At 44.1% G+C, this 13121-nt stretch overlaps 2 protein-coding genes across 5 annotated transcripts in view; one reads left to right on the top strand and one right to left on the bottom strand.

The window, feature by feature from the left end:
• Positions 1 to 998, top strand: part of psd2 (pleckstrin and Sec7 domain containing 2) — a 30065-nt gene extending 29067 nt beyond the window's left edge. For all 4 annotated transcript variants that reach the window (XM_075480912.1, XM_075480913.1, XM_075480911.1 and 1 more), the window contains one exon: positions 103 to 998. In XM_075480912.1, the coding sequence (XP_075337027.1) occupies positions 103 to 324 (222 nt within the window). In that variant the 3' untranslated portion in view covers positions 325 to 998. The remainder of the gene's footprint in view (positions 1 to 102) is intronic.
• Positions 999 to 6128: 5130 nt separating this feature from the next.
• Positions 6129 to 12709, bottom strand: purab (purine-rich element binding protein Ab). Its single transcript, XM_075480910.1, has 2 exons — positions 11552 to 12709; positions 6129 to 6431 (listed from the first exon to the last, which is right to left on the bottom strand). The coding sequence occupies exon 1, from the start codon at positions 12622 to 12624 to the stop codon at positions 11779 to 11781; it is 846 nt and encodes a 281-aa protein (XP_075337025.1). The 5' UTR covers positions 12625 to 12709; the 3' UTR covers positions 6129 to 6431; positions 11552 to 11778.
• Between the last annotated feature and the right edge of the window lie 412 nt (positions 12710 to 13121).

Below are 13121 nucleotides of genomic sequence, written 5' to 3'. Positions count from 1 at the left end.
AATGGCAGATGTAAAAAGAGCCACTGTTACCATAATTGCTTCTTTTGTTTTTACTGTCTGAACACTCCCATCACTCCTTTTCTAATCCCTGTCTCTGAGCAGAAGACTCGATATGAGACGTACATCAGCCTCCTGCAGGCTAAAATCCGCGCAGAGACGGACGACCTTGAGAAGATTGAGGCCAGTGTGATGGGCGGCCTGATCATGGACGGTGGCCGTGAGTGCCACCTTCGAAAGACCCAGTCCTCCCCATCCATCAGTCAGGCCCATCCTGGCCTTAATGGGAGGGTAACTGGATGCACCGTCTCAGGACAGATGAGCTGAGGAAGGGGACTGAAGGAGGGACCAGGCACCACATCCCACAAGGCAACATCTCCACAAGTCAAACTAGCGTAATCCTACGACTCTTTACTGGATTTGTGATCAGTATTCTGTGTTTTTAGGCTCCTCCGTTCCACAGTAAGCTGTCCCTCGCCTTCCTAGACTTTTTCAAGCCTGATGAATTTTTTTTTTGTCTTTTGAGCAATAGATGAAGAAGACGAGGAGCGTGCCCTTCATACCAAACAAGAGATTTTGCTGAACCTCAGTTCTTTCCACTTTTGTTATTGCACATTTTAAACTGATCACAGCTGTGATCCCTGTTTATAGCCGCGCCATCAGTATTAGTTTGAAATGTAAGAGTGCAGCAGTTTAGTTGGAATGTGTTTTTAGCTACGAGCAGAACTTTGAGTAGTTTAAAATGTATTGTGTGTGAGGCCAGAAAGAAAACAGACTGTTTGGCCTTGCATCTTCTCTGTCCTGTACTTGTTCTGCAATCGTGGAGTCAGACAGCGAATGGGATGAACATGGTAGAACATGGTACTACTGTAGCATTTTGGCCTTTTTTTTATTAGATTTTTAGTTAAACTTGCGCTTACACACTCAGCCACTCACAGGTGTTTGTGTGTGTGTGCAGGTTGGACCTACAGTACGGGTGGATCGTGGTGTGTGTGAAGATGCAACATCCTGCAAAGAAGGATGAAATCCCTGTTTATCATATTTATTTATTTATTGAACTCTGAACCGTCATTCGCCCCAGAAAGGGTTTACACTGAGCTTTCTTTGCCCTATGTTTCAGAAAGCTTCCTCTTACAGGTTGTACACTTGCTGTACACTTGCATACGTCGTGTACAGGAGCCGTCAAGTGGTTTAAACTGTTTACTGAGCTGCTCCACAGATCAGCTGGAGGTTGAGTGCCTTATCGAAGGGCATCTCGGCACAGAGAGGCGTCTGCTCCTGTGAGTTTTGAGCTGCGGCGAGCCCGAATACTAAAATTTGCTAAACCTTACTGTCTGTTTTTAGGAAGTGGAAGGGGCGAAGTATTTAACTGAAAGAAAGCAGCGTGCTATCTTCTGTCCTATCCCCTTTTCTGCTCCTTTTCTTTTTTTATCCTGACTGAGCTCATAGAACTGATACGTAACAATGTACGGGTTGGGTGTGAGGTTTCTGAAGATGGAAGTAAAAAGAGCAGAACAGGATGATGTGGGTGGGAGGCATACAGTATGAGTGTGTGTGTGCATGTGGAAGTGTGCCCTGGCATGCTTTTAAATCTTATTCCAGTTGAGACGTTGAAGTTTAAGGTAACTGGAAGAGGTAAATATAGCAGGGTTGTGTTGTTGTAGGAAGAATCGATTGGGCAAGTTTGGCGTGCAACAACCCAATGGCCTTCTGCTGAATAAGACTGCCGGCAAAACCCGGGCCTGGATCTCTCAGAAGCATCTTCAGCACAAAGGCACCCATCGTGGACCCTTACCTCTTACTATAGCAAACCGCTCTCTGCTTTAATTTACCACGTTACACGGACCTGTCATAACTTTATTTGGCCTGTTACAATATTAGACGCCTACTGATACTGGCGTGTTACTTCCGCTGCCGTCCTTCCCATTACGTGAGGGTGATTTTGGGAAACCAGGCCTGTCCTGTAGCAGCAGGACTGCTCCAGCTCAGTGTGCTGAAGTCAGGAAACCTGTTAGCATGCCGGAAAGGAGAGGGGGCGCGGCAGCAAAGAAGCCATCACAACACTCTTCGTGTGTGAAGGAGGAGTTTTCTAAGAAGAAGGGACCAGTGTGGTTTTCTTAGTATGAACATCTCACCAAGACAGTAACGGGCTAAAAAGACTTCCGGCACACGTTTTTCCGAAGCAAGAAAAACAACATAATGGGCCCGATTCCCCGGGAAGGAGGACTTGACTAAGATTGCGGGGAAGAGGACATGTGGCGGTACCGTTGTTTGTGAGCACCTTAATTGACCCCCAACCCCTGAACACACACACACACAGACTCTTTCTAAATAATTTGCTTATGACACAACTGTAGATCAGTATGTTCAGCGTCCCCTCAGTCAGCCCTGGCACAGAGGCTTGTAGACGCCACCAAAGAGGGGTGATATTCATAGTATGAACAATGATGTCTTTGGCTCTGGACACGGCACTTCTTCTGCTCTAAAATATTAATAGCAACCGATAGGTTCTGGGATCCTTTTGGGACTTGGCTGGAAACCTGGAGTCGCAGCTGGAATCCTGGAATGTGATTCTTGTACCGACCAAAATACTGAAGGAGGAGCTGAGTTTTTTTGGAGAGAAAGTACCAATTTTTTTTAAAGCTGTATTACTAGGATAAATAACTGCTTTCTTACAGGGAGACTTCCCCATATAGTCACTTTGGCTGTTGTACTAACCATTGATTCCCAATGTCTAGGGTAGGCCTGTGCTGTAACATAGGATTGTGAAAAATTGTGGATTGTTATGTTTTATTTAAAAAAAGGAAAAACAATAACTGGCACTTCGATGTCAAGGTTGGATCCGTCTTTTTTTGTTTGTATATCTGAACTTTTCGACAGGATGCCCATACTATGTAAAGGACATATTTACTGAATATTTAGTCTGTGCTTCATAAAGTAAGCTTTTATACACATGATTCGAGTTGTAATTTATTGTCAACATTTGTTCGGCACGGACATCTGAAGTTTGACTGGTAAGACTATGACATTTTGTGCTGATACCTTTTGAGACAGCATATTTAGTTTAGCCTGTAGCTTAAAGCTTCACTTTAAAGCAGCTGTTAACTTGGCCAAAGCTATTGGCCAGAAGGGCAAACTGTAATTTTCTTATTTATCAACAACCTTTTAACCCCCTTTATTCTGGAAATTTCTGTAACAAAGAGTAATGGGTAAATTGTTGCATAATTTGAGAAAAGGATAGTCTCTTCTCTGTAAAAACAGAGACAGCAGGATTTAAGTTGTGATACAGTTTACACTGTGACACACTGAGCCTGACTTTGAAGAATTAGAAAGTTTTTCCGTTTTTTTTTTTTTTTAGATGCCTTCCTCATGAGCTTCCCTGCGAAATGTCGAAAGCCTTGAGGAAGAAAGAAACTCGTAGCCCTTGAAACCACCTAAAGCTGCCAACAAATATGGCGCCACGGAGCGTTAACGGCCCCCCAAAAAGCCTCAGACTGAATTAATAAGGTGAAAAAGTGGGAATGCAAACATTTATATCTTTAGCGGGAAAAAAAGCAAAAAAAAAAAATAAATAAAAAAATAACCGAAAGTAACAGCAAAGGTATTAATGTTACTTAAAATGATTATAAACTGGGAACAGAAACACTGTGGTGCCAGACGAGCATAAAAAGCATTGCGAGTACCGCCATAATGTAAAAAGAGGTGTTGGACCCGATTTAACATCAACAGAGATTATATCACGATAATAATTACTATTTCAGGCACTGCTCTCTTGACAAAACCCGACGCCTACATTACCCACAATGCAACTGCTGCTCAGCTTGAGGAGAGTTGGAGATTCAGGTGCGCTGTAGCCTTTAGCCGCAGGCTAATCTCTTTTTTTCTTCTTTTCTCCTCCCACTTTTTGTTGTTTCAGCTGATACTATATGATATACAATTATTAGATCCTTTTTTTTTACTCCAAAAACTTGCTTAATAATTTATGCAAAACCAAAATTTGACCCACTATAAAAAGGGGCTAAATGACACAGTGGCCCCCTTTCTCTATCATACAGATCCAGCTTTTATTACAAAACGAAAAAGGGAGGGGAGGAGGAGGAGGAGGGGGGGGGGGGGGGGGTAACTCGAATTAGTCAAGTCATGACTCTCACTGGTGACATCAGCTGAGGCAGTTGGCCAGACTAAACTAATTCTAGAGCAACAAGAGCAAGGCTTCACAGAGCTCCCTGTTTCTACTTTCTGATAAGTGAAGCTTCAGTAAAGTAGCTTGTGCCGGATGACATTTGACCAGCTGAAGGTGAGTACAGGATGTTTCTGCTGTTTAAACTCTCACAGCCAGCTTACTGTATAATGGGAGCCATGCTTGAAACGAATAAACCAAGAGTAATTGGTTTAGTTTGCTTTAGCACAGATAACTGAAAAACATAATGTTCAGGGAACATGGGAATTATATAGTGAGAATATTGATATATAACCTCAAAGCTGTGCTATTTGTTCTATATTAACACAAGGGTGAATATGAAAACCAACCTGTTGTGTTTCGCTCCTTGAAATTTTTCGGTTTACAGCAATCCAGATATTGATTCTGTTTAGCGCCCCCAACCTTGAGCAATAAATCACGTTAAAAAGTTGAACTCCTAAGGTTGGATTCACAATAGCTGAGAACAGAGTGTAAAAAAGGCAGTCACTTCATTTCTTTTGGTGCAGCACTGACCTGTTGCACAGAGAAAAGTCCTCAGGGCGATAATGCTGTTCACTCAACGATGCGCCCTCTTTCCTGTGGTGGTCTTGCAACAGGCCTTAAATTTCCCATATGAAAATCCAAAGCACATGTCTGGAGCACTGTAGGAAATGTGATCTTCAAGAGGGCAACCTGTTGGCCTACTGTAGCTGTTAAAGATGAAGCGCTCGCAGCAGCTTCACCTCCGCTCTGACTCGACTGGATCTCCCACAGCTCTCTATCCCTAAATATCTTAATACCATAACAGTAATGATAATGTAGAAACGCAGAAATATTTTTTTTTTAATTGAAAGCACGTCCTCTTTCAGTTCCGTTTTTAAGTATCAGGTCGGTCATAATAGAAATCATTTGGTCCTCTGCAAGTTTTGAATTGAGGTAAATGCAACCTGAGATGAGCGACAACAGCAAGTTCACACCAAGGTCGCGACGCTCAAGAGAAAACCACAAAAACACCCAAATGTTGCATCTCGCACTCCACAGGCCTCTGAGAGCAGATAAGACTGAATAAGTATGGCTTATTTGCCTTCTCTCCAAAAAGAACGTGGCAGCCCAGCTTAGGTTTGCCTAGTTGCCTCTGAGCAAACCGCAAGGCCTCTGGAACAATGCTTTTTCAACAGATGAGACCAAAGTGGAGATGTTTGGTTAAATTCCCAATATCGCGTCAAGCACGGAGGTGGAAGGCCGATGATTTGGGCTTGTTTTGCAGCCACACGACCTGGACACCTTGCAGTCATTGAGTCCACCATAAACTCCTTTGTATACCAAAGTATTCTAGGGTCAAATGTGAGGCCGTCTGTCCGACAGCTAAAGCTTGGCTGAAACTGGGTCATCAAAAGGAAAATGATCCCAAACACAGCAGCAAATCTACAACAGAATGTCTGAAAAAGGTAATAATCAGGTCCAGACCTCAACCTGATTGAAATTCTGTAGTGGGACCCGAACAGAGCCGTGCACAACTGAATGCAAAATGCAACATTGTAAAGAAGAATGAACACAAAATTCCTCCACGATGACGTGAGAGACTGATAACATCATATGGAGAAGAATTACTTCAAGTTATTGCTGGTAAAGGTGGTTCGACAAGGTTTTGAATCCCGGGGTGCACTTAGTTTTCTTTTTAAACACTGCTTCTACAATATGGTTGAATAAATAATGACGCAGTTTAATACGTCGATAACTTGGCATTGGTTTGCGGTTGTGTTGACCTTATTTCCGGAAAAAATATTTATGTTTGAAACTCAAAAAGCTTAGAAACTGAAAGTGGGCGTACTCTCTTTTTCAAGAACGACAGAATATTTGGCCACATGCTCACCTTTCACTTTGAGTCACTGAGCCCGGCCGTGCTAAGAACGGACACCTGTAGTGTTGAGACAGTTGTGCAGAGACAGGGACGTGTGGAATGACATTTTATTGCGCGATTAGTCATTTTTCAGACAACAAGGCTCCCCAAACATTAAAACAAACAGCAATGTACAAAACAGCACACCCTTTTTTTTTTCTTTTTCCTTTTTTTTTTTTTGCCATCAACGAAAATTTTAATAAGGTAGTGAGGGTACATAACAGAAAGTAATGGAGTGCGAGGACGCGAGTTATGATGATGTTGAGATGAATGGGATGAGCTTGATGTCGAAGCCAAAGTAAGCACCATCGTCATTTTGTCAGGGAAAAAGGCCATATTTCAGTAAGAAATATTCTAGAGTGGGTGAAGAGAGATTAAACATGATACAAGAGGGTTGTTATCACAGTTTTCAGACATTTTTACCAACTAAAAAAAAAGAAAAAAGAGAGAACTACTTTATCATGCAATTTACTTTAGTAAACCTTCTGACACACAGACAAAATATACTTCAATAAGTAGAACTCAATACATCTCTGTCCAGCAATAGTCACAAAGCCTGTAATTTATACTTTTTAAATGTGAGATCCCTATCAAAAATAATATGCAGATTTTTATTTTTCTTAATATATCTAAAGTGCAAGTATCCATTTTTATTCAATGCTTTCTGTAAGTATAAAATACAAAGGAAAAAAACAGCAATATGTTTTTCCTGTTTATGTTATATTTTTCTGAAAGGAGGAGCATCATATATAACAAACCATATATATTTATATATATATATATACACACGCACACACGCGCGCACACACACGCCACAGATAAAATATTTTTGAAAGATACAACATATTATCTCATATGGGGATGGTAAAGGGATCTAGACCAAACGGTGATATGGAATATGTTCATTGTGCATTGACCCCACCCCTTAAAATCCAGGATCCGTTTCCCCCAACATCTTCCAAACATTTGAATGAACGTCTTTGTAACTATACACAACGGTAGCCTATACAGTCTGCAGACATGATGGACCCTACTGCTCGGTGCGTGTGCAAACAGAGGACGGGCTGAATGAGCTCCTCTGTCACTTGTTTCTGATGAGTCATATAGTGCTTGGCTTTGACCAGAGGCTGCGATTGGCTGTACGATTAACCAGGAACTTTTAAGGTGGCCAATGAAAGACTGCAACACTCAAACCTGGAACAGAGAACATTTGGTTGTCTTGGAATACCTTTCATGGAAGTTGAGTCTTGTTGTCAGTCGGTACAGTTTAGTAGAGGTGGGCAGCCACCACCCACATTTCCTTTCGTGGAAGTTTGTCATGTACATATGACTGTATGGATGCAGTAAGGAGGAACAAGCACACAAAGCACCTACAGCTGGAGCCATTGTAGCAATCTCAAGAACGTCCAACAAGTAGCTAATGCTATACCTTGGGATTGTGTCCGCATTTCAGTTGTTTCTGTGTTTCAATCAGTCCACGAGTTTAAGGAATGGCCTTGTTACCTGTAATTTGTGCAACAAAATATAAGCTCCTTAAATGCAATTTGATAAATGAACACCGCAGTTGTAAGAGACAAAAGGCAGGACAACATCACGATTAAGGACCGCTATGATGGCTCCCGCTGTATAATTAATCACAACATCATTCTCTAGAATGGTAACGGCTTCAGCGAGCCACCACTTTGTGTACACTGAACTTAACCGCAGACAGCACACAGCCCGACCGCCGACACTTTACAGAAAACAGGACGTAAAAGTCTGCCCTACCATTTTGAGTCCCAGGAACGAGCAGTGTGGACACAACATGGCTGCAAGGTCACCTCGGGTTTGGCTGTGACACCGGGTAAGCTCTCATAAGATGAGAAATCAAAGTTAATCACACTGTTTTCAGGCAAAGCAGAAGTGTCCCCCCCCCCCCTCGATCCTATTGTAACTCAGAGCTACGATCATAAAAGGACGACTCATGTTTCACATGATTATTCTGCACTAAGAACACAACTGACCCAGTAGCACTGACAACTACAGGCTGTAATAAACAACACGGTTTAGTATTTTTTTTGTCCTTTTTTTTTTTTTAAAAGTGCATTTCACAGAGTGAACTATGAGCAGGTTCAGGCTCTCCTTATTTTTGGCTATTAGAGAGAAAATATAAAAACCAAGAGAAAGGAAGTGTTGTGGTTTGAGATTCCATGAAGCATGGGGCCTCGTGGAGGCCTAAAATTAAGTCGGGCTAAAGCGAGAACACTCTGGGAAACAAGTGCTGTATCACAACAAAGAGTCTTGACTCATGTTGAACTCAGGATGAACTCAGACTGACCTCAGATGTGCTTTGCTGGGCACATAGTCATAGGTGTGTTCAATGGATATGGGCTTTTTTTTTTTTTTTTTTTTAATTCGCAGGGCAGTGTGAGCAAATATAGTCATCTCTATGAGACGGGAGAGAGATGTCTTGTTCTTCTCTAAAAACAGAGAGAAAACTCCTGATTGGATCTGCCGAACAGCTGACTCGGAGGGTCCCGTTAGGCTGCTGCTGGTAAGCCCCCTACAGTGCAGTGCCAGGCTTCGTTGGGCCTTTCACTGTCTTTCTTAGACAAAACATCAGCCAAAAAGTCCTGCGTGGAGCAGATGGGATTTTCTGGGACATTTTTCTTGGCCGTGGTGCCACAAGCATAACCAATCAAACACTGATTAAATTATTGAAGTAAGGCTCGAACCTCTTATGTCCCTGAATCCCAGGTGCGTCTCAGCTATCTCACATGTCTGCGGGGCCCAGGCTCCGACTCCTTTTAGCCCCTTTTATTCAGCTGAGGCCTCAGAGGCTCAGTTTCAGCTCAAGTTAAATGAAAATAAAAGAATTATCCTAAATTTGAACATTGGATCAACTTTTTCTGCACGCACACACAGATCCGGGGCCTTTTTTATGCTCCGAAGTCTGGGCTGCAGAAGAGAAGCACATCTGAGAGCAGAGTCTGCCCACACCAGACAGAAAGACTGGGATCCTCATTGTAAAAAAAAAAGAAAAAAAAAAAAGAAAGAAAGAAACCCCAACAAACTCCACCGTTCTTTGGGTTCGCTGCGGAAGATCACTATCGCCTAGCTCACGTAAAAGTTAAAAGTCAAATTGTAGTTCACCTGTCCTGCCATCGACAGTTCCGGGCGAGAGAGGGGTCTCACTCAGGCTCCATACACACAGTTTCCTGGCTTCTAATGACAGGAGGCCTTGTGCAGTTCTACACACCATTCAGAATACTTTAGAGGCCTCCCGAACACTCAGATAGGAACAAGAGGCCTCAACAGGGGGAGAGACTGTATGTGTGTCAGCCACCCCTGGACCTAAGCCCCAAGATACTATTGAACTTCAATGTAGACCACAGCAGAGGGGCTGAGATGGAGGACGCCAGAAGTTGTTAAGTGTCTGCATTGTGTGTTTCGAGAGGAAATCCGAGGGAAAGGGTTTTTCTCTGGGGTGATCCCATAGGGGAAAACGTAAAACACCCAAACTAGTCTATGCGCACTGAAAGACAGACAAAGCAGCCAACTGGTTTACAGAATGTGACAGGGAAAAATACCTCACTACTAGTTCGACTGTTTCTCTGGTTGACCAGTCTTCACATTTGGGAAATATAATGCAGATGCATCGACCTCTTCATCATGCTTTCAAATATCTACTGATCACGAAGCCTGTACAATTTATTTATTTTTTTCCTCTTTTAATAGTCTGTACACGCAATACAATGCCACGATTGGCACGTACACAAGATTGCACACGAATATAAAATGTCCTACACCGGTCAGTGGCTTCCTCTCTTGCTGGGAGGGAGAAACCCGACACGTTTTGGACAACATAATGTGGAGAGATGAAATCTGGAGAACAAAGAAGATCATCAGAATAACGATAATGCAAAAGTGACATATTTTCGAGCGGCGAGGCCCCCAAGGAGCAATTGAGGGGCTGTAGCACCATGAAAAGATAGATCCTGTCTGGGCCTTGCACCGATAGGCCTCTACATCCACTGGACTGCACTCACGCTGACTGCATGGCACCGGCTGGCCTGTCTGGCTGTTTTTTAACAGCACCCATCTCTGACAAACAGTCTCATCCAGCCGCTCCTGATTTTTCTTCTTTTTTTTTTCTCTTACCCCCCCCCAAAGCATCATGGTCCATATGGTGCGCAAAGCCCGCCGCTAATTTTTATTTTCTTTGTTAAAATCCCAAACACCAGTCTGTGCTGCCATTCGGCACATTCTGGGTCCTTCTCCGGCTCTGGAGAGACACATCCCCAACTCTTCCAGAGGCCACACAGCCCAGAGGTGCTGCTAGAGATTCTGAGCTCAAGGTTGCTATAACACAGTGTGCCCCCACTCCCTAACCCACCCACTACCACAGCTGGTCCCCTCAAAGCTCCCAGCAGCCTTTCAGCTCACTTTTGGTGTTGCCACGCATGCTCCATGCACTGCAGGGGTGTGGAAGCCACAGCCCTGGTGAGTATATAGCTCTGCCTACATAACAGCACTCGTAAATGAAGACGTACAGCGGTCGAGGTCACAGACCATCCACGTGAGAACACGTAAACGAGTGGAGTGTATAAGGCACGAGTCGTAATGACGTCAGAGAGGATGCGTCGCCTCGCCGCGCGCTGATGCGTCTTTTTGTTTGTTTCTGCGCCTCGCGCTCCTACAAGTGGACCTTATGCTTTTGTACCCCCCCCCCCCCCTCCCAGGAAAAAAAACAACAAAGAAAAAAAACTTAACCCACAGAAAACGTGGGTATCTTAATAACGAGTTTTTCTTTTCTTTTCTTTTTTTACAGCTGATTCACAAAATCATAATTAGTACATCTAAGTTAGCACTTTTTTCATTTAAGTTTACATGGACATGGTGCAAGAAGGTTGATATTCCATAGAGTAGCTCAGACATGATTTATCCCATTTTCTTTGAGGTGCACAAAGTTGGCTGTTTAGTTTGGTGTCTCAACCTTTCCCGAATGGCATGAAATGCTGTCATTAACTGACCGTGTTCCAGGTCAAATCAAAGAATATAGTCTATTTGCCAACCTGTTTTTTTTTCTTTTCTTTTTTAAAACATGAGCCACACACACATGCTGACAGGTGTTTACAGGCCTGCAGTGCTGCGGTCTGCAGATTCATACACTTTAAGAGTGCTTTCACGTTTATTCTGCGTACCTTTTTAAAGTAAACTATACATCTGGTATCAGATTTTGGTTTCATAAAGTCCATCGTAGGTTGTTTTCTCTTTGTGCTGATGTCAATATTCATTCTAGATAAAGACTGTCATATTTATATAATAGAGATCTGGTTTAACTTTGATTAAATCTTAGCATGTTACCAGTTTGAAAACATTTAAACATTGTTTTTTTGAAATAGCTTTGATGTGTGCAAAATCTGTCATTGATAGAGATATAAACACTCTGTTCATTGTCATTTAAATCAAGTAGGAAACAGTTCATATCTTACAGTTCAATCCTTGATAGCAGCGGCTTACTGTTACATGGGTGGTAAGTGGGGTGACATCCAGTAAAATGAGCGAGGAGACAGCAGATGGGCTGCCATGTCTGTGGAGGTTGTGTGTGTGGGGTGATTCCCTTGGAAATTCTCTTTCTATTTTACAGTTTGAAGTCTCGTTTTCTCTCATTGTTCAGTTCTATCTCGGTTGTTTCGTCTCAGCTCTCCTGAAATCCGCGTCAGTCATCGTCGCCGTCATCTCCGCCGTGTGGGCCCTCAGGTAGCAGTTCGGAGGCCCGTTTCTCTCTACTCCTCTCCTGGATCTTCCTCATCTCCTCCGCGTATTTACAGAAGGTGTTACCGAATTTGGACCACACTTTGCAGGGAACCGTAATGGAGTTCCGGTAGGTGGGCTTCACCTCGCTCACCCGCATGAAGACTCCGTACTTATTGGAGCCCACGTCAAAGAAGAAGCGCTTGTTGTCGACCGTGAGCGAGGTGCCCTCCGGGAGCTCCGCCGGCTCCTCGTCCACGCCGTAGTCGTCGATGAGTTTGGCCAGAGCGTCGCGGAACTCGATGAGACCCTGCGCCGGCAGAGCGATGGTCTGGCCTTGCGCGCTTCCCAATCCGGGCCCCCGATTAACGGTCTGTCGGATCCTCAGGAACCGCCCCCTCTGGTTCTCTTTCAGATCCATGTAATATTTCCGATTCTCCCGCACCAGGAATTCGCTCTTCAGCGCCCGCCGGGGCTCATCTTGCACTATGTCCGGGTTTGTCGGGCCCAGTTGGGCGTAATGTTCGATAAAGTCCCCGAGATAATCGCGGAACTCCACGGCAACAGACATGGAGAGAGTGAGGCGGCTCTTGTTTCCCCCAGCCCCGACCTCGGCTATCTTTAGGAAGCGGCCTTTAACATTCTGCTTCACGTCAAGGTAGAAGCGCTTGTTCTGGATGTCGATGCGCTTGGAGGCTAGCTCCTCGGTGTCGTGCTGAAGCCGGGACATGGCGCCCATCGCACCCGGGGGCAGCGAGCCGGGGCCTGCGGTGGGCCCTCCGTGGTCACTGCCACTGTCTCTGTCCGCCATGATGCTGCCTCCCTGCTTTACCTTCCACCGTCTCCCTCTGCCTGCTGCAACCTCGACTGCCCGTCAAACCACTCCGCCGCTCTATCGCGAGACGAGAGAAGAAGGTGAAAAAAAAAATGAAAGTAACTGTAGTTTGTGCTACTGTAGTTCACCAGACGGGCGACGTTCAAGAGAGTCACGCTGTTTTTGCAACGGTTCACAAAATTTTCACGGGATCTTTCAGTAGAGCCTTATATTGTTTAACCTGCATGAGTTTAAAGCACTGCAGAAACAGGATGAATAGGTAAATAGACACAGATAGACTTAAGATTTAAATGTTTAAAGATCCCAATTGATTTCCTGCCATCTAAAACTCAATATAAGGCAGAGCATGGAAGAAGTCTTACCAGGTGATTTTTTTTTTTTTTTTGGGGGGGGGGGGGGTTGTTTTTCCCCCCACAGACGGCTGTGTGGGGGTTTCAGCACCACGGACAGCGAACCCAGGCAGTCCCGTGGAA

This window comes from Odontesthes bonariensis, chromosome 13 (assembly GCF_027942865.1).
Source record: "Odontesthes bonariensis isolate fOdoBon6 chromosome 13, fOdoBon6.hap1, whole genome shotgun sequence".
Classification (NCBI taxonomy): domain Eukaryota; kingdom Metazoa; phylum Chordata; class Actinopteri; order Atheriniformes; family Atherinopsidae; genus Odontesthes; species Odontesthes bonariensis.
Note: the sequence above shows the minus strand (reverse complement) of the source record. Positions and strands in the feature narration are given on the sequence as shown.